This window comes from Notamacropus eugenii, chromosome 3, assembly GCF_028372415.1.
Source record: "Notamacropus eugenii isolate mMacEug1 chromosome 3, mMacEug1.pri_v2, whole genome shotgun sequence".
In the NCBI taxonomy this organism is placed as follows: domain Eukaryota; kingdom Metazoa; phylum Chordata; class Mammalia; order Diprotodontia; family Macropodidae; genus Notamacropus; species Notamacropus eugenii.
In genome coordinates this window covers 371,719,220-371,745,502 of record NC_092874.1, presented here as the reverse complement: position 1 = coordinate 371,745,502, position 26,283 = coordinate 371,719,220, and the positions used below count along the sequence as shown (strand labels likewise).

Here is a 26,283-nt window from a genome sequence, read left to right as displayed (position 1 = left end):
TTATCAACATGCATCCCAGGTCAACCTCTTCTCCCATGTCACAGATCTCTATTTTCTACCTTCTGTCTTGTCTTGGGATGGAAGAAAGTCTCATGCTGACCTTATGTTGGTTCCACCAGTCTAGAATTTGATTTAGGATATTATTTATAAGTATTTTGAAGGGGAATGTTGGAAGAACACATCTAAGTGCTATATTCCACCATCTTGTTTCTGCTCTCAGAAGTTCTGATAAAATCCTTAACACCATGTATATTTACATAATACAGTAATACACAAACACACACATACACACACATTAGAGAAGAGTGTTTGTTATCCCCTTCTTGATTTCAAAGTAAAATAAGTAAATTGAAAAAGAAGGAACAATTATTAAACACTTAGTGCCAGGCACTATGCTGAGTGTAGGGGATACACAGAAAAAGCAAGGTTCTTGGTTATTCTGAAGAATAACCCACATGATGCTGAAGTCCATGCCAGGTGTTCAGTATCATATTGTGTGCCCCTAGGTAGTTGGAGGAAGCAGGTGTTAGAGTTTGATTCTGTCTGCTTATATGAGTGTTTCATCAAAACAAACAAGAATGAGCACTAATAATTAGGTATCTTGCTCCCCTCCACAAAAAAATTTAACTTAGTGCAAAATCTTCTGAGGCTTAGTAAGTTTATCAGTACTTTGAAAATAAATTTGAGTATTCAAGTCTTCAAGTAACTACCTTGAAGCTCATTATCTCTTTAAATGACACTGAGGAATAGAAAATTTCAGAGAATTAGCCTCAGCAAACATTTAAAATGATGATTTTTGCATAGTTAAAGCCATTTAAAAATTAAGAGGGTCATTTATTGTTTTACTTTTTCTTTCTGTTAATGATTAATTGAAACTTACTCTGTTCACTGAATCTATAGTCATCTTTACCTTCAGAAATGATCCTACATGAGAAAATAATGACTGTGTCTACTGAAGTACTAACCATTTGTCACCTTTTAGCATGCTGATGATGAAGGTCTTCAGGTCTTCATAAAATTTTTCTTTGACCTTATCAGAGTTCATCATAGTGGGAATATATGTATGGTTGAAGTGCCACAACACTTCCTTCAGTTGGCAATTCCATTAACTTGAACTTGTCATTCCCTTCTTTTTAGAGGTCTACAACCTTGTTGACATGATTAGATTTGATTATGCAACCAACACCAGCTCATGGCACTCTAGAAAAGCTTTCATCCACCTCTGACTTTGGTGAGCTGGCCTTCATTTGCCAGCCTTGTTTCACTCAAGCCTGCTTTCTGAATGTGATACCTGTTAAGTTCTCTCTCAAAAAAAGCTGTTTGTCTTTCAAGTCTACTGGGTTTTTTTTCATTATCCATAAGCATGTGCACATTCTATGTACCAATGGTGAATGGAATCATCTTCACAAAAATTTTTGTACATTTTTTCTGTTTTTTTGATTATTGATTAAAACAACTGATTTCTTCTCTGTGATCCACACTCAAGGTGTTCCAAAAGGCTTAATATAGTTAGAGCGATTAAAGCTAAAAATTTACCCAGCTATCATTTATGGCCACAGTAAACTTACTCTTATCTCTTCCAAAATGCTTAGTCATGATGAATAAGAAGGAAAGAGTGATAAGCTTTTCAAGTTCCTCACTCAGAGGAACTAACTCAGCAAAGGTGAAGAGAGTTCCTTGGTGGCCAGAGAGCTAAAGTAAGAATAAAGAAGCCTTTTGGATGCTTGCTCACTGTGTGACCTTAGGCAAATCACTGAGCCTTAGTTTTCCATCTTTAAAATAGGGGTAGCAGTAGCATATGTCTCAGAGTTGTAAGGCTCAGGTGAGGTAACATGTAGAGTGTGCTATTAAGCAGCCGTTTAGTTGCAGGGGAAAGCACAGCTCTCTCCCTCCTATCTCACAGAAAGGGAATACTCAAAAACTACTGTCCTGTTCCCTTTGCTAATTATCCATCAGAGAAATTAGTTCACACAGTAGAGGGGTTGAGGGAATGGAGGTGTGGGTGGGGGTTGATTTCAACATCAATAATCAAACCAACTATCACTTTTGACAAATATTTCAATATTTTTAATAATGAATTAATATGCATGTAATAAACTATATTCCAGACTACCTACAGGTTTGACAAAATTATTTCTAAAGATTTAAGTTTAAAATCTGGATCTTCTCTTACAAGGAAAAAGTACTTTCATTTTATTTCTTCTTCTGAATTGGTTCATCCAATCACAGTCTAATATGCAAATGATCCTCAGTCAGTTCAGATTAAAAGAGACGAATAAAGCCAAGGAATCATCAGCACAACACTGCTCAGTCTCTTGACTATTTGACTTTACTTGTGTCTCTAGAACCAGCCCAGAAATGTCTTCTCGGGAAAGGACCTCAGGGAATCCAGCAGAGGGGACCATACCTGCCCCACTCACCGACCTCAAAATTCAACATACTAAGGTTAGTAGTTTCAAAGTGCATATCTGTTACTTTATCTTAGGTAGAGGAATAATATACTTATTTAATGAATGGGAAGGTTAAAGTGACCTAATCTAAAGTACATTATATGAATTAAGAGTAGTTATGCATGATGGGAATTTAGGTGAAGAACCTTACTAATAGAAGATATTAGATAGGAAAAACAACCTTATTCAACTTTCTCTGGATTCTGATGCTCAACTGTATTTGTTTCTCTTTTTATAAGAAATAGTGCAAGTCACTTAAGGGTCATAATTAACCACTGTGTAATATTGCAGGGATGGATGTGGGGGAGCAGGTAATAGTGACGGATAATTATTTCAATAAGCATATTTGAGAGAAGAGCTGAAGGAAAGCCACCATGCTGCATTGTACTGTATTATGAAAATATTAGTTTATCTCCCTAGATATGGTTACTGCTATTGAAACAGATACCTAGCAGCAGGCTAACTGGCATTGCGAGGAACATAGAGCCAAAGCAGATCTCCAGCCTAAAGTGAAACTAAAATAAAGCTCCAACTTGCTGAGTGTGAAAATGTTTATGAGATGTGTTCTCATTCCAAACTGTTATATAATAGCCTGCAAGTCAAATCACAGAACTTATGAAGAGACTTTTTTTCCCCACTCAACTCACCAAAGTTATGATGATTTGTTATATGATTTGCAACTGATTTTTAGCTGTAATGGACATCAGAAGATAATCATGCTTGTGTATGAACTCTATAGACAACTTTCTGAACAAACCAATTTTAATAACAGAGAAACTGGGAAAGGGGAACAAACTTATTTACAGCCTTGGAGATCTAAAGCATTGCAAAATGTAGCATATTTCTTTTTTCATAAACGTATTATCTTTCTTTTGGAAAGTAAAAATTCAACAGATCATACTTTTCAAAAAATACTTTATTGGGGGTACAAATTTTCTTTTAATCTTATTTCAAAAAAATGTTTTATCAAGCTTAGAGAAACAATGAATTCCATAAAGATACATAATAAACTAAAATAAGTCCTACCACTTAACAATTCCAACGTTATTGTACAATTCAGATAACTTTCTTCTCCCAAAAGTGAGCATCTTAAATTAACATTTTTAAAGTGTAATATTCCACATAGTAGATGGCTTAATTCAGATTGATTAATATAGTTTTCTGCCATAAATAGATGTGTGAAATCAAGTAAATGACAACCTCTTTGGTTTTCAATACCCTTTCTGTTTCTATAGACTGATTCCAAATAAATGTTATTTGTCCCCTTTAGCTCCAAGATTCTAACAATGTTCTACTTTTATTCCTGTCATATTCGAATGAAGTAAAGCATATCTCAAAATAAATAAACACAAAACCCATCCTCCTTAATGGATGGGCAGGGGAGGAGGTAAATCTTGATTTGTGGCCATTCAGAAATATTTTGTTGATTAGAAACATTTTTCCAAAAGTTTTCACCTTGCTAGTGTATCTCAAGGAAATTTTAATGTGAGGTGTTTCCATCTTGCCAAAAAAATAGCAATACAGGAGACTTTAGATTATGTGACTCATTAACAAGTTGGTAAAGTAAGTATTTACCCCATTCCAAACAAACTTTCAAATATTTTGCATAGAAAAAGAGAATTCTGTGACTGATCAAGATTGATTAAAGATAAATTTAACTAATTAAAAATATTCTGGATTAGCACTGAGGAAAAATAATCCTTAAAGAACTCACTCAAGCCCCTTCTCCCATCAGACTCTACACTGTTGTCAAAGATACAGAAACCAACCTGTGGGCTTCTGCCTCAGATCCACAATTAGATTGTGTTTTTCTCCAGAGACTGCTAGCATCCACCATGCCCTGCCTGCATGCCACCCTGCATTGGTTATGCCAAGGCATAGGAATAGAAATGAAAAAGGAGTAATTAATTTATACCTGATGGGAGGGTAGGTGGGTTACAGATCCATGTCTACAGAAATTCTGTCCAAAACATTCTTTATGCCTACCCTGAATCCTGCAAAAAGGCAAAAGCATCGAGTCAGTCCAGCCAGAGAAGAAAAGGGTGAGAGCTGAGGGAACTGGGGTAACAGAATAGCAAGAGGTGCTACAGTTGACTTGAAAGAAAGGAAAATTAAACCCAGCCAAGGTGAGAGAGAGGGAGAGAGAAAGCAACAAAGAGAGAGACAGACAGACAGAGAGACAGAGATGGAGAGATAGACAGAGAGACACAGAGACAGAAACAGAGACAGAGATAGAGTGAGATAGGGCAGGAAGGAGAGATAGAGAACCATGCTACTTAAAATAAGAACTTTAGGTAGTGAACATAAATTCTGCGACAAAGGAGAAAAATAAAACAGATTTGCCATCCTGTTCAAGGGGCAAGAATTAGAAGTTAAGTAATATGAGAGTATATGGAAAATAGGCTGAAATACTAAAGATTTCAAGAAATAACATAAGAATATACCCTCCGAATTTCTTAATATAGAAATTAGATAGAAGCTTAAACTGGTTATGCTTCTTAAGCTTTATTGTAATATAAGTATATTTGTACATATACCGTGTATATAAACATATATGTGTATATTACACTGCAAGAAATAACACAAGAAAATAGCCCAGAAACAGAGAATGGAGAAATTGGGTAGAAAGTGGAGCTCAAACTAACAAACTTTCATTTCTGGGGAGTACAAAGAAACTAAAGAAAAATAAGTAAGCTTCTAGATCAAAAATCACAAGATAAAAATTGAAAAGGTATAAAAAAGGGAAACAATTATGAAGACAGTCAAGTAAAGTAATTAATCACTGAAATCACAGGGGGAACTAAGGAGAAGAAAAATGGATAACTTAAAGACATTAAGAACCAGAAATCAATAAATTAGTAAGACATCAAAATTAGGAAAAGAGTTGACAAACAGCAGAAAGTGGGGGAAGACAGGCCATGGAAAATGAATTTTATCACAAAGTAATAAGAAAAAGCAATCACTGCAACAAAGTGCTAGCCTAAAAAAGGAATGAGAACTATTTTAAAAAGTAATCAATATTGTACAAATAAACGGAGGAAAATATGGAGATAACTGAGAAAATTACATTATATTTAAGGGAACCATAAACAACAAACCAACATCATTATTTAAATTTTATTTTCTAAGCATCATGACATCCAGATACATAAGGGAAAGTGTTTACAAAATTGAAGAATGACTTAGAATATGCTACAACAATAACAACCAGAAATTTAATGTTCCTTTCTCTGAATCTGACAAATCTAAAAGAAAAATAAGCCAAAGGAAAATAGAATTAAACAAGTTGTCAAGAGAATTTACAGTTGAATGATTAATGATGCCTTCTGAATAAAACCACTAGATAACATATTATGTGTGTGTGTATATATATATATGTATGGATACACACATCAGGATCACATAACATTTTTACAAAACTAGAGCATGTACTGAGATGCATAAAATTTGAAAATAAGTAAAAAAAAAAAAAAGCAGAATTGTTAAACACATCCTTTAGAGATCACAATGCCATAAATAGTATTAAGATAACTCAGTTGTTAGTGCAAGAAAAATGTGAAAACCTAAATGAAAATTTAAGAATGAAATTCTAAGTAATTATTGGACAAAGAGCAAATTTTATTTTAAAAAGTCAGAACTAGATGAACAGAAATTATAATTACGAATCAATTTACCCAGATTTCTAAATTGTTGCTAAAGCAATCTTCAGAGAATTTGTTTCATATCTTAATGAAATTAAAGGGATTTTAAAAGGAAAATCATGTAACAAAGTTATAAAGTCAATAAAAAATGCAGAAATATTAAAAATTAGAAGGGAAATAGGTAAATTGGAACTCAAGGAGACAGAAAAGAAAAACAAAATTAAATGCTCATTCTTCATAAAGACTAACAGTTCAGATACTAAATCTTAACCAAGAAGTGTGATACATTTTTTCCCAGTCAATACGTCCTAAGAGCATACTCTTATTTATTCAAATCGTCTTTTTCCACTTTATAAGACCAGATTTTTTGTTTCATATTTTTTCATTGCAATTGACACTTGTTTGGTTAATGGTTAAACTTTTCTACAAAGCAATGAAAGACAGGTGATTTCTTCACTTCTGATTTTGTATTGTATGACTTTTAACATAGTTTGGAAACTATGGCCTAAAGGCTAAATCTGGCCCACTGCCTGCTGTTGCATCTCCTGTGAGCTAAGGATGAATTTTATATTTTTAAATGAAGTTTTATTATATCTTAAAATGTAAAATTCACTTTTATCTCATTAGCTGTACAAAGACAAATGACAGGCTACATTGAGTCTGTGGCCACAACTTCCACTGGTCTTTAATGTGCAGGTGACTTATCCATTTTGAATTTATCATGGAATATAGTTTAAGATGTTTGTCTACCCTAATTTTTGCCAGAATGGTTTCCAGTTTTCCAGGGATGTCTTATTAAGTAGCTTGTTCTTTCCTAAGTAATTATATGTTTAAAAAACTCATAAATGAACAAATTAAAAAAAAGAGATTGATGATCTGAATATGTATTAAAAAATTAAAACCAGAAAAAAGCAAAATTTTAATAAGCACAAAAGATGAAATCTTCAATGTTAAAAAAGAACTATATTTAATCAGCACTGAAAAAAATCTAAGCACCTGGTAAATAAAATTAATTACTGAAAGAGGAGGGGCAAAATAGAAAGACTTGTTTGTAAGTAGCGTTGTTTTCACTCTTTCATTACCATAAAGGTAGAGTTTGGGTTGGGAAGAGAGCTGAGGAAGAAAAGCTTTGGAAATTCTCAGGTTCTTAACTCCTGGGCCACTGACATCTTACCTTCTAATAAAGAATAATTCGTGGCACCTTTCACAAGTTTCAGGTTCTGTTTTAACCCTGTTGAAGGAGAAAAAGAGATGCTTTTTTTTCCATACAAATGTCCATTCTAATCTTTGAACATAGCCTACTTCTAGGAATGTATCTAACTTGCTATAAAATTGATTTTATTGTCTGTCTCTATGAACAACTTTTATTCAAAGGCAGATTAAGGAATGCCATTTGTGAATATGTTGGGAATGATCTGGAACCCTCGAAATATCTACCTATTTATGTTACCTAAAACGCTAAAATCAGAGTCACTCCATTGAATAATCTGGCATCTCCCTTCAAATTGCAAAGGTCTCTACAAGGGTAGCACATCAAACTGTCCTTTTTCTTATGTACCTTAGTGTATACCATAAGTATATCAAGTAACTTTTTTCCAGTTAGAGCTAACTGAGATAAGGCACTGGGGAAATAGGATCACTGAATTGCAGAGTAGGAGTGCAACTTTAGATACTGCATCCAATGCACACCTGAAGAGCAGCCCTTTCTGGGACAAATTTTAGGGATGTTCATGCAGCACTCACTAAGGAGTAAAGGAGGATGATTGATATTCCAACTTGGTCAGGATCGCCTATTTGGAGATAATAACACTACTCAGGGAAAGGTTTAGAACTACAATACAAATCAGAAGAGCATATGAGGCACTGTTTATAATTCTGTAGGATTCCTTCCCTCTATTAATGTGAATATTGGAAAGTTGAGTTTATAGTCAAGACATATTTGGTAGTGAATGCTAAAATTTCTTGACATTCCTACTGCTAGCACTATATCAAACACTGTATGAGTGGATTCCATTCTTTTTTTAAATTGAGTTTTATTTTACTTTATTTTATTTTATTTTCAGTTTCAAATTCTTTCCTTTCCTCCACCCATCTTCTCCTCCACCCATTGAGTAGGGAAGAAAAATAAAAGTGGTACAAATATAAATTGTTATAAAAACAAAATCTGGCATTATTCTTATCCCAAAATAAAAAATTTAATCTATCTGAATTTTCTTTTGCTCAGTGAGGAACTCAGTAGAAAATGAGTTGGATTTGGAGTCAAATTCAAACACTCGCTGTCATTTAATATAGGTATGGCATTAAGCAAGTACATTTGCCTTTCTGGTTCTCAGTTGCTTCATGTCTCCAATAAAGTGTTGGATTAGATGACCTCTAACGTGTTTTCCAACACTGAATCTGTGATACGGAAAGTAGGAATGCTACCAATTGATTAAATTTGCTTTCCTAGACTGTTGTGAGTTTCAAATGACAGTGATGTAATTAGTAAACACTAGTAACACTTGTAATTATGCTTAATAGTTTGCAAAACGTTTTTTGTCACAATAGCCCTGTACAAGGCACTGTACCAGACAGCCCTTAAGCTCCCTTCTAGCTCTAAATCTGTGATCTATAAACTGAGAATAATCATGATGAATCCTATTTGAAAAAGTAATGCATCATATAGGAAGCTTATTCATTTATAAAGTATTTTCTTCACTATAGTCCTCATGGTGACATTGGACTAGATGGTCCCTAAGACTCTCTTCCAGCTCAGTCTACAATACTATGATATATACGTTAAAATGAATTTAAAACCTCTATATATGCCTGCTGATATGTTGTGAGGTGAGTATTAGATGTGGGACAAGGTAACTGTGCTCCCTTTGCAAAATCTGAAAATTGTCCTTCCCCTTATCTGAAATTATATCTCCAGGACACTTTGAATTTTCCCTATAACAAATACAAACAAAAGGAAGACAAAATAAATAGCCCTTTCTGACGAAAGGTGGGATTTGCTGGAGGGGAATGGGTACATTTAAAAAATCTATTAAAAGTTTTTCTTCTCCTCCACTGTATGTTCAATCCTAATGATAATCACAGCTGGTATTTATAGAGCCTTTCTAAGCTTGGCAAACCATGTCACCTGCATGGTCTCTTTCAATCCCTACAAAAACGTTTTATGACAGGTACTTTCATGATAGATACTACAGGTATTGTAATAGACTATTTTGCAAAGAAGGGTGCAGAGGCTTGAAGATGGTAAGAGACTTGCCTCTGTTATATGCCTAAAAGTGAAAGTCATCAGATACCAAGATGGCTCTTCCTGAATCTAGGTCTAGATTGTTTTCCACTGTAATGCACTTGTCTGAGAGATTGCCTTGCCAGCATATACCTGGAGAAGTAGAAAGAGCATCGCTCTTACAATCAAACACCCTGAGTTTAAGTCCAAGAGGCAAAAATACTTACATGCATATATGTGGGCATGTATATATATATGTGCTATTTTGTGTGACTATGAATATATGTGTTTATAATATGCATATATACATGCATACGTATGTGTGTGTTCATGTGTGTATAATATGTGTGTGGTATATGTATGTATACATGTGTGTGTAATATATGTATTTTTATATATATGTATACATATATATATATATATATATATATACATGATTTCTTCCAGCAACAGGACATAAGGACAGACTAATTAAAGTTTTGGATCATCTGCCAGCTTTTCAGATCTTCTGTCAAGTGTATGCTTCATATAGTATGCCAACCAGGTGTAGGCACTGATACAGGGAAGACAGAAGTGCTTTTGGCCACATCCAAAGAATCTTTGAGGTTGAAGGACAGTTTTTAAAGGATTTGAGAGTTAATAATATAAATATGTTAAGAATCCTACTGCTATCACTAAACCTCCTTTGTGCATACATAATTTAGGAGATAGAGAAACAGAAGTATAAATCATTCAAAGCTTTTTGAAAATAAATGGATAGACAAATGTGAAAAGAATCAAATTTCTTCTGTTCTACATGCTCTAGGGCAGACCTGTATAGAGCAAAGACAAACTTTTGTTCTTCATACATATTCCAGTCCGGAACATGAGTTATCTTATACCAATAGAGTGATGTCCAAAAGGCCAATTGCATTTGAAAGCAGAAGTTTCATAGAAAATGAGACTCAGATCACATCCAAAATTGAGAGTTCTTTGCTTTGAAGTTGACTGTCACTGAAACATTCAAAAGACTGGATCCATGGAGCAAAATTCCAAGTGTTGCCTGCTCATAATCAATTGATTGAAATTTTATCCAATGCCAAGTTAGATGCTACACTGGAGAAATGGGTATCTATACTAGTGACTTCAACATACATTACAAAATATGCAATATCCTAGATGCCATGTAAAAAAAGAAATTGTGCTGTTTCTTAAAGAAGTTGTGAAGGCTATTGTACTCAGGGAGAAATACTATGAGTAAGAAAGAAGCCAGGGAAACCAGATGAACAGGGAAAACATATGAAGCATATGTATGAATGTTGTTACATTGAACCAACTTTCCTCTCCTCAGTTCTAAGTAGATGACTGGAAACAATGTCAGATGCTTGATGAAGGATTGAGGAAATTATATAGCCCCCAAAGGAAGAAAGTTATGCTAAAGGTGTCAAGATATAGTCACTAAAAAGAACCATTCTGTTAAATAATGGCAGATGTTGGAGCTGTACAATGGAATATTAGACTAGACTATGAATGATTGCCCTAATGGTACCAGAAAACAGTTGATTCTACCTAAATCATATCACTTTATAACGATGAAATGTTTGCATGATAACTTTGAATAGATGGGTCAAGAGAGGACCTGGAATCTAGAATGAAACCATTTTTACTGTTGAGATCTTTCCCACAATCATCTTGCTTTTAGAGTAGAGATGAGAGTTGCAGTACCAGCACAAGGCCCAGGGAATCAGTAGATGGACTGACTGTCAGTGGAGGTCAAAACCATTTTGGAGGCACTTTGAGGTAGAGTGCCTCTGGCAGCATAAATTAATAAGGAGGAGAGACTTTAAGTAGAGAGAAATTGATAACCTGAAGTGAATCAAAGGACTCTCAACATAGTAGAATAAATTTGAAGGCCAAGAATCCAGGAGCAGAAGAATATACTATAATATGTTCTACATAGATTTCTTTTTGATTATCTAATAGAGCATGTGTGATTTCTCTTGTATAACATATCCTTCAGTTTATTTTTGAGTGAGCTGCTCCCCTACACACCAGCACTACCTGCTAACATATTTTTGTATATAGGCTTGTTTACATAGGGATGTCTATCTTGTGTTCTTCTTCCCAGTATTCTGAAACCAAATCACTCATCCTATAATTAAGAATATTAAGTGAAATAATATGAAACTATCTATATTACTTTAACAATACACAATCTAATCTTACAAAAACATATGAAAACTGAGAGAAGTCATTATTTTTGGGAACTTCAACTCACCATTGAAGTTCTGCCTACATTTTCAATGATATTTACAGAGATTATACTATGGTTCATATTTTTGTGTTCAAAATAAAGTAAAGGGGGAAGTGAGAACTACAGAATTGTGACATCTTTGATTTAAAAGCCTAGAAAAGTGGTACCACGGAGACATGTAAATATGATGTTTTGAGCGTTTCAGGCTTAATCACTGTGGGAAACTTTGCAAAACTACATCACTTTGTATGTAACCTTGATTTCCTTTCTTATTTTCCAATAGATATTTATAAACAATGAATGGCATAGTTCAGTGAGTGGCAAGAAATTCCCAGTCATTAACCCTGCCACTGAAGAAAAAATTTGTGATGTGGAAGAAGGAGATAAGGTGAGTTTTCTCATATGTGAGTTATTAGGAGACCTTAATTTATCTCATTCATTTTTTTAAAAAATATTTTTATTTACTTTTAACATTTTTAAAACTAATTCCTCCACTCCTCTCTAGGTCACACCCATTCATTGAGAGGCAAACAACATGATGCTATATATACATGTGAAATCATGAAAAACACATTTCCACATTAGACATGTTGCAAAAACATAATGTGAGAATATAAGACTTCAGTTTGTAATCAGAGGGCATTAGTTCTCTTAAGGTGGAGCAACGTACTTAACAAAAGTCAATAGGATCCTTCGAAGAAAAATAGTGGACATATAATGACATAGTAGACTTTCAAACATTTCTGGTCTAAAAATACAGAGATGAAGAGAAAATCTGATATTCAAATACAAGAGTCAAAAGAAGCTTTAAAAAATGAAGACTTAACAGAGAAATCATAAAAGATTCAGTAAGATTGAAATGTTTACATTGCCATGTGGGGATATGGTTCAAGGAAATCCTAAGAACTTTGTCATTATTAGGGAAATTTGAAAGAATCTACATAGACAGAAGGCACAGGTAAAAGTTGATTCTCTTGGGAGGTTTCTCAAATAAATGAAGGTCTGAGAAAGAGAGATCCACTGGAAAAAGAGGGATAGGAGAGGAAGAATAAGAAAAATTATCTCGGATAGAAGATTTATACAAGTAAGAGCTTTTACACTGAAGAGAAAATGGGCATGCAACACTTGAACTTCACTCTCAATTGAACAAATTGAAAAAGAGAAGAATGCACACACACATGCACACAAACTATACACAGCCATGTATGTATTTATAGCACATATAAATATAGTGTAGAGTAGTGAAAGATACAGCATATAGTAGTACTGTGTAAATACACATACACATACACCATATATTTAGTATACCATACATAATATGTGTTATGTATGTAGGACACAGCAGTATATTACTATAGTTTATAATATATACTATATACCACTGTATATGGTATGTACATATTACATATGGTGCATATATGTGCATAGATATGTAAACATATATTTATATAAAAACCCAAACTTAGGCATAGAAATCTATATTAACCAAGGTGTGAATATGAAGGGATGGGGAAAAGACAAAAAAGGAAAGTGGATTAAAGGAAGCAGTAGTCAGAAGCAAAACAGACATTTGAGGAGGAACAGGGTAAAAAAAGACAGGGAGAAGTATTAACAGAAGAAAACAGGATGGAAGGAAATACAAGGTTCTTATTATAACTGTGATTGTGAATGGGATGAACTCACCAACATAACTGAACAGGATAGCAGAATGGATTAGAAATAAGAATTCAACACTATGGTTCTTATAAGAAACACTTGAAACAGAAAAATAAACAGTTAAAATAAAGGCTGGAGCAGAATTTATTGTTTTTCAGCTAATATCCAAAAAACGACCAATTTTAATTAAAACTACCAATTGGGGTACCAATTTTAATCTCAGACACTTCAAAAGCAAAAAAAATGATATAATTAAATGAGGTAATTGGGGAACTTACTTATTGCTAAAAAGACATCATAGAATATGAAGTCATATCACTCCTAAATACGTATGCACCAACAACACAGAATCCAGATTCTTTACAGAAAAAGGTGAATGATTTACAGAAGGAAATAGACAGCAAAATTGTATTAATGGAAGACTTCAAATTTCCCTTCTCAGACATATATAAATTTGACCATGAAGTGAAAAAGAAAGAAGTTAAGCAGATGAAAACAATTTTAGACAAAAGATATAGTAGATATCTACAGAAAACTGACTGGGAATAGAAAGGAGTACACCTTTTTTCCCCAGGTCTACATGTACAGTTACATGTACTTTCAAAAAATTTGGCCACATATTAGGGCATAAAAACCTCACAAACAAATAAAGAAAATCAAATACTAAAATATTCTTTTCATACCATAAAGCATTAAAATTATATATATGGAATCATAGATCCCTTGGAAATGAAATAATCTCGTCCTACAGAAACGGTGGATCAAAGAACACATCATAGAAACCATCAATAATTTCAATAAAGATAATGATGACAGTGAGATGACATAAAAAAATTTATAGAATGCAGCCATGGTGAGCCATGCCCCAGTTGTTTTAGGAAACCCTGGTGCTCCATTCTATGTGAATAGTATTTCTGTAAGCGTAAAAATGTTAATACCACAAACACTTTACCCTAAAATATTAAAAAAAAATTATATATTTATCAAAAAAAAAAAAAAGGCTTTGAGCATGTGTCTTGAAATGAGACCTGCATTTGAAATCAGAAGACTTGGATTCTAACCCCAGCTGTCCCACTGTGTGATATTAGCAAGTCCCGTCAGTTTTCTGGGTTCCTACATTCCTTTCTTGTAAAATGTGGAAGTTGGGCTAGATACTCTTTTAAATTCCTTTCAGGATTTGCAGCACATTAACCTTAGAACAGAAGTAAATTTTTCATATAAATATGAGATTGGTATCTTAAAAGTTCCCTCTCAGATCAATTTCTGTGATCTTATGATTTGAAATTATGTAAAAAAGCATCTACCAAAGATGAAAATCTGTGAAAATAGTTGCAATGTTTGCTCTTTTTCTATCAAGTCTCCTCTAATGTCCTCCTGTCTGAGTGATGTTCATAATTTGCCATCATAGGAATTCAACCACTGTATGTTGCTCCATGGCCAAGCTATACTGGGAGATAAGTCAAGTATTCTTCCTCTAAACTTAGCTTTCTTTGACTTTTTAGGCAGATGTGGACAAAGCAGTGAAGGCAGCAAGGGAGGCTTTTCAGCTCGGGTCCACATGGCGGACAATGGATGCTTCAGAGAGAGGTCGGCTCCTGAACAAACTGGCTGATTTAATGGAAAGGGACCTTCTGCTCTTGGCAGTAAGTATGTGCCACATGAAGCAAGGGATTGTAGAGACCTCAACTGTTGTATTTATTGTGAGCTGCTTTTGTTTTCAGTGATGATACCTTGCATATGTAAGCACACATACACATATATATATATGTGTGTGTGTGTGTGTGTGTGTATGGAGAGAGATTATAAGGAATGACTTTTGAGAATGTATTTCTCCTCTCTCCCTCTGTTGAAAGAAATATTATTCACAGTTCCTTTAATAGGTAATAGTAGTAGCAGCAGTAGCAATAGCAGTAGTAGTGTTCATAGTAGTGGGGGCAATAGGAAGAGTAGTAATTAATAATAATAAATCAAAATTTATAAAGCACTTAATCACAGAAGCAGAACAGATCTGAAGAACAAATAGTTCTATAATTGACCAAAAAATGTCATCTAGGTTTTCCCTGAAGACCTCCATTAAGGGGGAAATCATTATTCCCAAGGCAACCCATTCCATGCTTACATATCTTTAATCTTCTAAGGCAGATTATACCTTTATATGAAGTATAAAATTGCCTTATTGAAACTTCTGCTATTTAAGCCTGTCTTTATGATCTATGAGCAACTAGAAGAACAAGTCCAGTCCCTTTCCATGTGACTTTCCTTCAAATATTTTACATCTTTTTGGCTGCCATATTAAACAGCTCTCACAGATTAACCTTTCATCCTACTGAAATTATAAATCTTGTTCAGAAGAGCCAATGTATAACTCTTCTATGCCTTTCACACCTTTTATCTGTGAAGTTAATTCTTTGAGCCCTTGTCTGTAACAGTACTGTTTCTGTTTCCATCTCCATTGTTCATCATCAAAATGTACTCCATTATGCTCTTCTCCCACTCAAGAATTTTCTTACACAGGCAAACTAACACTCCTTTATCGCTCATTTGCTTCTTCTCTGTTTTTGGGAAAAGGTTCCATTCTACAACCATATTTTATGTATGTATTCCTTTTTGAGTCAAGGCTCATTGATATCTATCAAGTCAAATTTGCCTCCATACATAAAACTCTCCTGTTCAACTTCATTTTTTCTATAATTTGTACAATTGCATATAGATGCTTGATGTTATGGGTTCTACTGCTTGCTGTTTTCTTAGATGTCTGAGTCTTGGAATTTTGGGGTAACCATTACTATGCCCTTTAGCTACAGTGTGTTAGAATTTGCTTGGTAAGCAGTTTTCACTCTCCTTTCTTTTTAATCGTAAAACATTTGATTAAATTTGCAATATGCCAGGAAAACTAATTCTTACCAACCCTTTTTTATGCATATTCTATCTTCAGCCAAGAGCCCATCACTTCTATATTTTAAGTCATGGTTCATGAAGATGATAGATAGATAGATAGATAGATAGATAGATAGATAGATAGATAGGTAGGTAGATAGATAGATGATAGATAGATAGATAGATAGATAGATAGATAGATGATAGATACATACATACATACATACATACATACACAGATATGTATCTATATGTACATATACATCCATTTAATCCAACTTTCAGAAAAAAATTTAACAAATTTTTTATTTTCCTTTCAGTAAATTTGTGAGACTGATATTCATTAAAATTGTCTACCTGTTATGGATAAAGATACTCAATGAGATTGTGTACTATCTAAAGTTTATAGCATCATCAGATTTTAATACTCGGAAAAATGTTAGCCCTGAGCTTCCTTACCTTATAGGTAAGATGACCGAAAGATGACTTGTCTATGTCCACCTTGACAGAAATTATTAGAGGCAGAATTCTATGGTAGTATCCTAACTAAATCTAGGATTTTTTCCACACAGAGCTAATAAAAGTTGTGTTTTATCCTATTTATATAAGCAAAGCATCAGGTAATTATCAAGCCTCTGGCAAATTCTTCTGTCCCTAGGTGGCAAACTCTTTCTGTCGCTAGAGGTGGTAAGGAGAAACAATAAGTAAATATATGTGTATGTGTGTGTGTGTGTATGTGTGTGTGTGTATGTATACATGTATGCAAGTATATATTATAATTATAATGTGAATACATGTTTTGACACTCATATCATTCATATGCACATTGCATCTCTTGGAATACATTTAACATTTTAGGGACTTGGAAGTTAACAGTTAATCAGTTATTGAATATGACCCCCAAATATCAAATTCTTGGAAGTCCTAGAAATTTGGAACTGAAAGTTATCTTAGAAGACATGCAGCTTGATACTCTAATTTATATATGAAGACAACTTTGTTATGAATAAATCATGCTTAGAGAGTATTCCCATTGAACCTTTCCTCTTCCCCTCAGGACCAAAAGGGACTTGCATTAATTCAGTAGAACAGTAATTGATTTAACTACTACTGTATATAGTACTGTGCAAGATATTGAAATTATAAATATAAAATGAGACTTATTGCACCAAAACAATGTGTCAGAAATGCTGTCTCCCTTGACCACCAAGCAGTGTTGGGAGGATCAAATGATATTAAATTAAAGGCAAAGAAAAGTGTGTTCATTTATGTAGCATCCTACTATGTACCAAGTACTGTGCTAAGCAGTGTTACAAATATCATCTCATTTGACCTTCACAAAATCCCTACAAGGTAGGTGCTATTATTACAGTTGAAGAAACTGAACAAGACAGAGGTCACATGATCTGCCCAGGCTCACATAACTAGTAAATGTATGAGGCTAGATGTGAACACAGGTCTGTGTAATTTCAGGCCCAGCAATCAACGTACTACACCACAAGATAATTCAAAATTTTTCAGTTGAAATAATTCATACAGGGGACAGAGCCAAGATGGCAGAGTGAAAGCAAGTACTCACCTAAGCTCTTAGACAGACTCCTTCAGATACCTCTAAAAGGACAATCTGACCAAATTTTGGAGATGCAGAATCCAATAGGAGACAGACTGGTAGATTCACAGACCAGGATAGACTGAAAGGTCAAGGAGAAGGATCTGTTCCAGGGGGGTGGAAAAGCATATAGATCACAGAGCAGCGTCTCCCCACCATGGCAGGGCTGAGTAGGAAAACCGTGGGGCAATCTCTGGCAGTGGCAGCATGGCAGAATAGCAGCCACGGGTGAGAGTCCAGCAGAACCAAGCGAGTGAGAGCTGCAGTTGCTCCTGAGACTATCAACCCACAGATTAAATGTCTGTAAGTCACCTACTTGAACTTTCAGGAGCCAAAATGGCCGAGTGATAGGTAAACGCTCTCTGCCCCTCCCCTTGTTGACCTTGAAAGAACCATAAAATATTTCCAAAGAAAAATCCTGGATCAGTGGGATCAGCAGAAGGGGCAAATAGTCTCGCAGCACCTGATGCTAGGAAAATCGCTAAGGAATATTCCTCTGGTTATAGCAGATGACTGGAGCTGTCCCAGTATCTACCTAAAACCCTCAGCAAGCATTATATGCAATGGATATAAGTTATATGCATTTCCAATAAGATCAGGGGTGAAACAAGGATGTCCATTATCACCACTATATTCAATATGGTATGAGAAATGGTAGGTGTAGCAATTAGAGAAGATAAAGAAATGGAAGGAATTAGAATAGGCAAAGAACAAACTAAGTTATCACTCTTTGCAGATCATATGATGATATACTTAGAGAATCCCAGAGATTCAAGTAAAAACTACTTGAAATAATAAACAACTTTGGCAAAGTTGCAGGTTACAAAATGAACTCACACAAATCTTCTGCATTTGTATATATTACTCACAAAGCTCAGCAGCAAGAGATAGAAAGAGAAATCTCATTTAAAGCTAGGGTAGACATTACAAAATATTTGGGAGTCTACCTGCCAAAACAAATGCACAGACTATGTGAACACAATTACAAGGCATTTTTTACATAAATAAAGGCAGATCTAAGTAAGCTGAGAAACATCAGTTGCTCGTGGGTAGGCTGAGCCAATAAAATAAAAATGACAATTCTACCTAAATTAATTTACTTATTCAGTGCCATACCAATCAAACTATGAGATAATTATTTTCTAGAGCTAGAAAAAATAATATCAAAATTCACCTGGAAGAACAAAATTTACAGAATATCAAGGGGACTACTGAAAAGAAATGTGAGGGAAGGTGACCTAGCTCTACCAGATCTCAAATTGTATTATAAAGCAGCCACTATCAAAACCATTTGCTACTGGCTAAGAAACAGAAGGGTCGACAATTAGAATAGGCTAGGTACTCAAGACACGGTAGGCAATGAATATAGCAATTTATTGTTTGATAAGCCCAAGGACCCCAGCTTCTGGGATAAGAACTAACTGACAAAAATTGCTGGGAAAACTAGATAACAGTGTGGCAGAAACTAGGCATAGACAAATGCCTGACACCATACACAAGAATAGAGTCCAAATGGGTACATGATCTAGGAATAAAGATTGATACTATAAACAAATTAGTAGAGCAATGAATAGTGTATTTATCAGATTTATGGTCAAGACAAGAATTTTTGACTAAAGAAGAGATAGAAAGCATTATGAAGTGCAAAATGGATAATTTTGATTATATTAAACTGAAAAGGTTTTGCACAACCAAACCCAAATGCAACCAAGATTCAGAGGGATGCAGAAAACTGGGAAAGAATTTTTGCAACTAGTGTCTGTGATAAAGGCCTCACTTCTAAACTAGATAGAGAACTGAGTCAAATGTACTAGAGTACAAATCATTCCCCAATTGATAAATGGTCAAAGGATATGAACAGGTAGTTTTCAGAGGAAGAAATTAAAGATATCTATAGTCATATGAAAAAATTCTCTAAATCACTATTGATTAGAGAGATATAAGTCAAAACAACATCACATCTGTCAGATTGGCTAACATAACAGAACAGGAAGATGATAAATGTTGGAAAGGATGTGGGAGAGTTGGAACACTAATTCCTTGGTGGTGGAATTGTGAGCTGATTCAACCATTCTGGAGAGCAATTTGGAACAATGCCCAAAGGACTACAAAAATATGCATACCCTTTGACCCCACATTATCACTTCTAGGACTGTATCCACAAGAGATCATAAAAATGGGAAAGGATCCCACATGTACAAAAATATTTATAGTAGAACTCTTTGTGGTGACCAAAAGCTGGAAATCAAGGGGATGCCCATGGGGAATGGCTGAATAAATTAGTGAGTATGAATGTGATGGAATATTATTGTGCTATAAGAAGTGATGAACAGGAAGACTTCAGAGAGGCCTCGAAAGACTTATATGATCTGACGATGAGCAAAAGGAGCAGAACCAGGAGAACTTGGTACACAGCAACAACCACTGTGTGCAAGAACTTTTTGTGGTAGATTTAGAACTTCATTGCCATGCAAGGACTTAAAAAATTCCCAGTGGTCTTTTAAGGCAAAATGCCTTCCACATCCAGAAAAAGGACTGTGGAATCCAGTTGCAGAATGCAGCACATCATTTTCTTTCACCTTATGTTTCAGTTTGTTTTATGATTTCTCCCATTCATTTTAATTCTTCTATCCAATATGGCAATGATGAAAATGGATTTAATAGGAATGTATATGTAGAACCTATATAAGATTGTATGCTGTCTTGGCAAGGGAGGGGGAATATAGGAGGAGAGGGAGGAGGGAGAAAAAAATCTAAGTCAAATGGTAGTGATTGTAGAACACTGAAAATAAATAAAATAATCAAAAAATCAAAACCAAAAAAAGGAAATAATTCATGTGAAAGAAGCTAAAAAACTGAAAAGTGTTAACATCAATATTATCAGTATTATTCACCCTTCCAGAATGAGTTGCCACAAAGAACTAAACATAGCAAACCTAGCTAGGATTCAAGATACCATCATTTTGAAAATTATGAGCCTTCAGAATATAAATTATTCATTCTATCAAGTGATATCAGTGTATCACTGAGTGTGAAGTGTCTGTTATGTTCAAAGCACTGTACTTAGTAGAGGAAAAGATACAATAATACTATAACTATATTAAATTTATAATCTACTGGGAGTTGGATGGGAAGGGGAGTCGCTATACCATGTATATTAATCCTCCTTACTGATACATGTGTTCATGTCATTATTCTGTTTAAATTCCTTATGGATTCCTATTGCTCACTAACTGCCTTTCAGGGATTCCACAGTGTGGTCCCACCCCAACCCTCACCATTGCCTTGTATAATACTGCTTTGTTCAATGTATTCTTTTAATCAGTAAAGAATAAAAGATTATCTGATGACTATTTTAGTAGTGGTATAGCTCTCAGAACATGAGGTAAACTCCTACAGATAAATTTCCAGGAGTGATCACGACAAAGATACATGATTTCTTCTGTGGGAAGAACTCCTGGTATGCCAATTCCTAATATCTTATACAAGACAACATATTTTGGGGAGAGGTCTTAGGGTGTTGCCATAAGCACATGGAGCTGAAGAGGCATTTCCAGGGTCACTCTACTAGTAGGTATTAAAAAAACAGTGAAACCCAGGTCTTGCTGACTACAATCCTATCAATTACTCTTCCTTCCTTCATTATACCAGACTCACGCCTGGAATAGAATGAACCTATATATCTTTTAATAGCGTATGAAGCTCAATTTGGGGGCTGATCTTTTTTTCAGACAATGGAAGCACTGAATGGTGGAAAAATCTTTGCCAATGCCTATATGGTAGATATAAAATCATCTGTGAGTATTATACGCTACTATGCAAGCTGGGCTGATAAGATTCAAGGTCGTACAATCCCAATTGGTAAGTAAATTCAAGAAGCAATTTTGAAAAATGCATATGAGGCACTTGAGGCTAGAATTATTTTTAATATTATCTACCCCACTTTCTTCCTTTCTGCTGGCCTGTCTTTCTTTGCTTTTTAATCTCCTTGCCAAGGCCAAACCTTCTATTTCCATATGGGATCCTCTTCCCTCCAATCATCTCTAGCATGTTGCATTCCACATTCATCTCTCCTCTTTCTTGAATCTTTGCTTTTAAATAGGAACAAGTTTTTCTTGTCCTTAATATGCTTTCACCACCCTCTACCATCCCCTCAAGTTATCACCCTTTGTCTTTCACCCTTTCTCAGCCAAAAATCCTTGAAAACAAAAACAACAACTATATATTAATTTCCTCCACTTCTACTTTTACTCTTCAGCCATTTGCAATCCTACTTCCACCCTCATCACTCAAATACTGGTGTTCTTAATTGCCAAATCTGATCTTCTTTTCTCAGCTCTAATCCTTCTCAACCCATTTTCACATTGTGAAATGTTCTTTCCTGCTGGATACTCTCTTCTCTAAGTTTCTCTGACACTACTCCCACCTGCATTGACTCCTACCCATCTGGCTGTTTCTTCTTTTTTTAATTTTGCTTTATTTTTCCAAACGCATGTAAAGACCATTTTAAATATTCATTTTATAAGACTTTTGATTTGCAACTTTCCCTTCCTCCCTTTCTTCTGCCCTTCCCGCCCCCATCAACAAGATAGCATCAAATCTGGTATAGTTTATTCATGTGCAAACATGTAAAACATATTTCCATATCAGTGACTGTTTCTTCTCAGTCTCTGTGCTGATTTCTCCATATCTGCTCCTCTAACTGTGGGTGTCCCTTAAGGTTCTTTCTAATGCTTCTTCTCTTCTCCCTTTATAATCCCTTTTAGTAACTTCTTCAGTTTCTATGGCTTAAACCCTTGTCTCTAAACAAATACTTCTCCTTTTTACATATCTAGTCACAATCTATCCCTTGAACTTCAATTTCACATCCTCAGTTACCTGTTGGACATTTCAAACTGGATAGTGTTGAGGTATCTTAACGTCAAAATGTCTAAAATTGAACTTATTAATTTTTTCACTAAACTAGACTTTTCCAAACATTTCTAGAATTCAATGCACCTTTCTTCTTCCACTGCATCGTATTTATTGTCTTGGACTCCTCACCCCACATACTCAATCTGTGTCCAAATCTTACCATTTCTACATTTATGACAACCATTCTATCCAATAGCTTCTCTCTCCTCACACAAATGTTGATTTAGTTTAAGCCAGGTTGGGGAACCTGTGGCCTTCAGGTCACAAGTGGTCTTGTACATCCTTTTGATTAAGTCCAGGTTTTACAGAACAAATACTTTTATTAAGAGAATTTGTTCTGTGAAGTTTGGATTGAATCAAAGGACCACACTTTAGGACCTAGAGGGCCACATGTAGCCTTGAGGCCTCCCGTTCCCCACCCTTGGCTTACACTACCATATCCTCCTGTCAAGATTATGAAAATGTCCTCCTAATAGGTCTACCTTTCTCAAGTATTTTCTCACTTCAGTTCACACTGTTCACTGCTGCGAATGCTATTTTCTTTAAGAACAAATCTGACCATATGATGCCTCTGTTTAACTAGTTCTGATAGCTTCCTACATCCTTAAGGAGCAAATATCAACTCATCTATTTAACATTTGAAAACCTGGACCCAATCTATTTTTCCTGTTACATTGGACTTTACTTCTCTTCTTACACTCTGTGTTGAAAATAAACTGGCCTTCTCTATTACTGACACAAAACACTCCATTCCCCTCTCCATGCTTTCACAATGGCTTTCTCCCATTCCTGTTATACATTCCCTCCTTACCTTTTCCTCACAGAGTGCCTTTCTTCTTCTAAAATGCAGTTCAAGCCTATGTAGGTCACTTTTCCTAGGCTCCCCTATTTGTGCCCTTTCGTTCAAGTTTTTTATTTTGTTACTCTATATTCATCTTTATCATTATATATCATATTATAATTCTATATTTTTTCACTGAATACCTTTTTATATGTAATTCTGTCCCTCACCTTAATGTAAGCTTACCACAAGTAGAGATTGTTTCCTTCTTTTGAAAGGAGAGCATGTCTTGAGGACAAGTTTCCTTCATTTGTTCTTTAGAAGTAGGTTTTACACTAACACTCAGCTGATACAAAATAATACTTTAGAAAAATTTGTGGTGATTTGTTTATTAACAATAAAGAATTTCTACTGCAAAAGTTTGTTAATATTTGTTAGATGCCTTTTAAAAATTCAGCAAAATTATGTTATTAAAAGGTGTAGAAATCTTTTTTAAAAATAAACACAATATGAAATTCACTAAAGTACAACAATTAATGAAAAGAGTAAAATTTAACATACACACACACACACACACACACACATATACCTATGTATAGATCAGACATTTTAAAACTTGCTTTTAGTATTTTGTCCTTTTTGGGGGAGTTTAGTTTTGTTTTTAATTTACAATGAGATTGTACACTCATGTATCAAGTAGTACTTAGCTGCCATACTTCCAATATTCCAATAACATATAGATATCTGTCCCAGCCTTGCATTGTACTATTGATTTAAACTTTTGCTGAAAGTTATTAACTCAGAAAAAGATAAAAATGAGTCTGTAGCCTTGAATCTCAGATTGGAGATGAGAGAGAATGTTGGAGGAGTTTGTTCTGGGTTTTTTTTAATAAGCATTGCAGGTAATATTACGGAAAAACAGTCAGATATTTATATAACGGGAATTGTCAGTGCAATTTAGCTCAGGTAAAATTCAGAAAAGAAGAAATTGAAATAACAATTGTCTAAAAATTCTGACTAGATGAAGGAGAGGCAGAGTTTGAGTATAAAGATTGTGAGATCAGCTGAGTGTTAGTGTAAAACCTACTTCTAAAGAACAAATGAAGGAAACTTGTCCTCAAAACATGCTCTCCTTCAAGCATGCAGGATTGACTTCCCTCAGCCAGTTTAATGAGCTTGACAGTTGAAGACTTGATGGGAATTAGATTCCCCCAAGGATTTAAAATAACCTTAGCAACACTGAAAATACCTAAAAACCAATAAAGAAGCCCAGCCAAGGTGAACCATTGGGCAGCAGTGAAACATAGACTGATATAACAAGAGACTAAGGAAGTAGTGCTATACAGATGTGGGACTTTGGGGTCTAGATTCTATTTTGATAAAGTGCAAGAAGGAACAAAGTTTACAAATGAATTTAAATGAATGAATATTGAAAAACAGCAAACATTTGTTAAGCACCAACTATGTGTAAGGTCATTTCTTTGCTAGCTTCTTGGGAAATACAAATAGGAAATTTTTAATTGGGAGAAGAGGCAAAATCAACGAGTAAGCAGAAAGAAGTCAAGTTCAGATTTAAACTAGAAGGCTTTGGGAAGGGAGAAAAGAGGAAAAGATGATGAGGGAATGTTTGTGGCTTTTTGTTTTTATTATTTAAATCTTTTAGGGCATGGAGGGTATGCCACAAGCAAAGGAATTAAAGCATGAATATTTTAGGAATCCTGAATACTCTTTTGCTGTTTAACCATCCATATACTAAAACTCCAGGATGTCATTCTGATTTTCTCCCTGCCTACCCACCACCTCTACATACATACCATTCTCTTTTATTTTTCCATTGATTTCCTGAAAATCTTTACAAATATATTTCAAATACGTATGAGGCTGGATAATACCACTTTTTGAGTCCCTTTCAACATCAGTCTCTGTAAGTATTCTGATATGACTTGGGTGGATTGTTTGAGTCACATCATATACTATACCATATAATAAAAGTCACTTAAATTTAAAAAAACTCATATTTGTAATAGGAAAACTTTAAATATCCTATTGATAAAAAGATGATACCATACACTATTATACTATACAGTATTATTACAAACATTTTTTCTACAATGAAAATATTTCTCTTTGTTTCTACTGACTATTTAAGAACAATATTTTCTGATATACCATGTTTTGGGGTTTGTTCATTTATTTTGATTGTTTCAGATGGAAAGTTCTTTTCATATACAAGACATGAACCGGTTGGTGTTTGTGGCCAAATCCTTCCTGTAAGTTGCTTCCCAATATAAGATTTTGAAAACTTTTTTTGAAAACATATTTTTTCAAACATTTCTTTCAGCAAGAGTACATCCTTACTGAGATTTCCTTTAAACTCAAACAAATGTTATATGATTTGCTATAAAGATTTGCCCTTTCCATTTTAGACAGATAGATATGAATAAATAAATAAGATAAATTAATGAATTAATAAATAAATAAATATGAATAATTGTATATGTATATTCATATATATATTCATATACATATATATGTGGTATTGACCACAAATATTTCACTTAATTCTATACCTCCAACAAACTAGATGATCTGCTGCATGGTTTCTACTATTTGAAACCCAATATAATAATTTGAAAACAAAAACAAGTGACCAAGAGAAAAAGAAATATTTTGGTCTTTAATCACTTATTGTCATACTGAGAATTTGGTTCCTACTCCACACAACATTGCTCTTTTGGCAGAAAGTTTATTCATAAGGACACCAATTAAAAGGCCAAACTTGTCCTTCCTTCCCCACTACTCACACAGCATTGTTTTTTTTCTAAAAGTTCTTTTAAAATATACATGTTCTCACTGAACTTGTACTCGTTTAAAATCTATGAGAACACAAGTTGAGTTGGTG

At 34.5% G+C, this 26,283-nt stretch overlaps 1 protein-coding gene across 1 annotated transcript in view; it reads left to right on the top strand.

Moving 5' to 3' along the window:
- The first annotated feature begins 2,254 nt into the window (after window positions 1-2,254).
- The window catches only part of LOC140496991 (aldehyde dehydrogenase 1A1-like), a 43,136-nt gene continuing 19,107 nt past the window's right edge, over window positions 2,255-26,283 (top strand). The window contains exons 1-5 of the mRNA XM_072597446.1: window positions 2,255-2,445; window positions 11,828-11,932; window positions 14,703-14,843; window positions 21,418-21,547; window positions 25,590-25,651. Coding sequence (XP_072453547.1) covers window positions 2,359-2,445; window positions 11,828-11,932; window positions 14,703-14,843; window positions 21,418-21,547; window positions 25,590-25,651 — 525 coding nt within the window. The 5' untranslated portion in view covers window positions 2,255-2,358. The remainder of the gene's footprint in view (window positions 2,446-11,827; window positions 11,933-14,702; window positions 14,844-21,417; window positions 21,548-25,589; window positions 25,652-26,283) is intronic.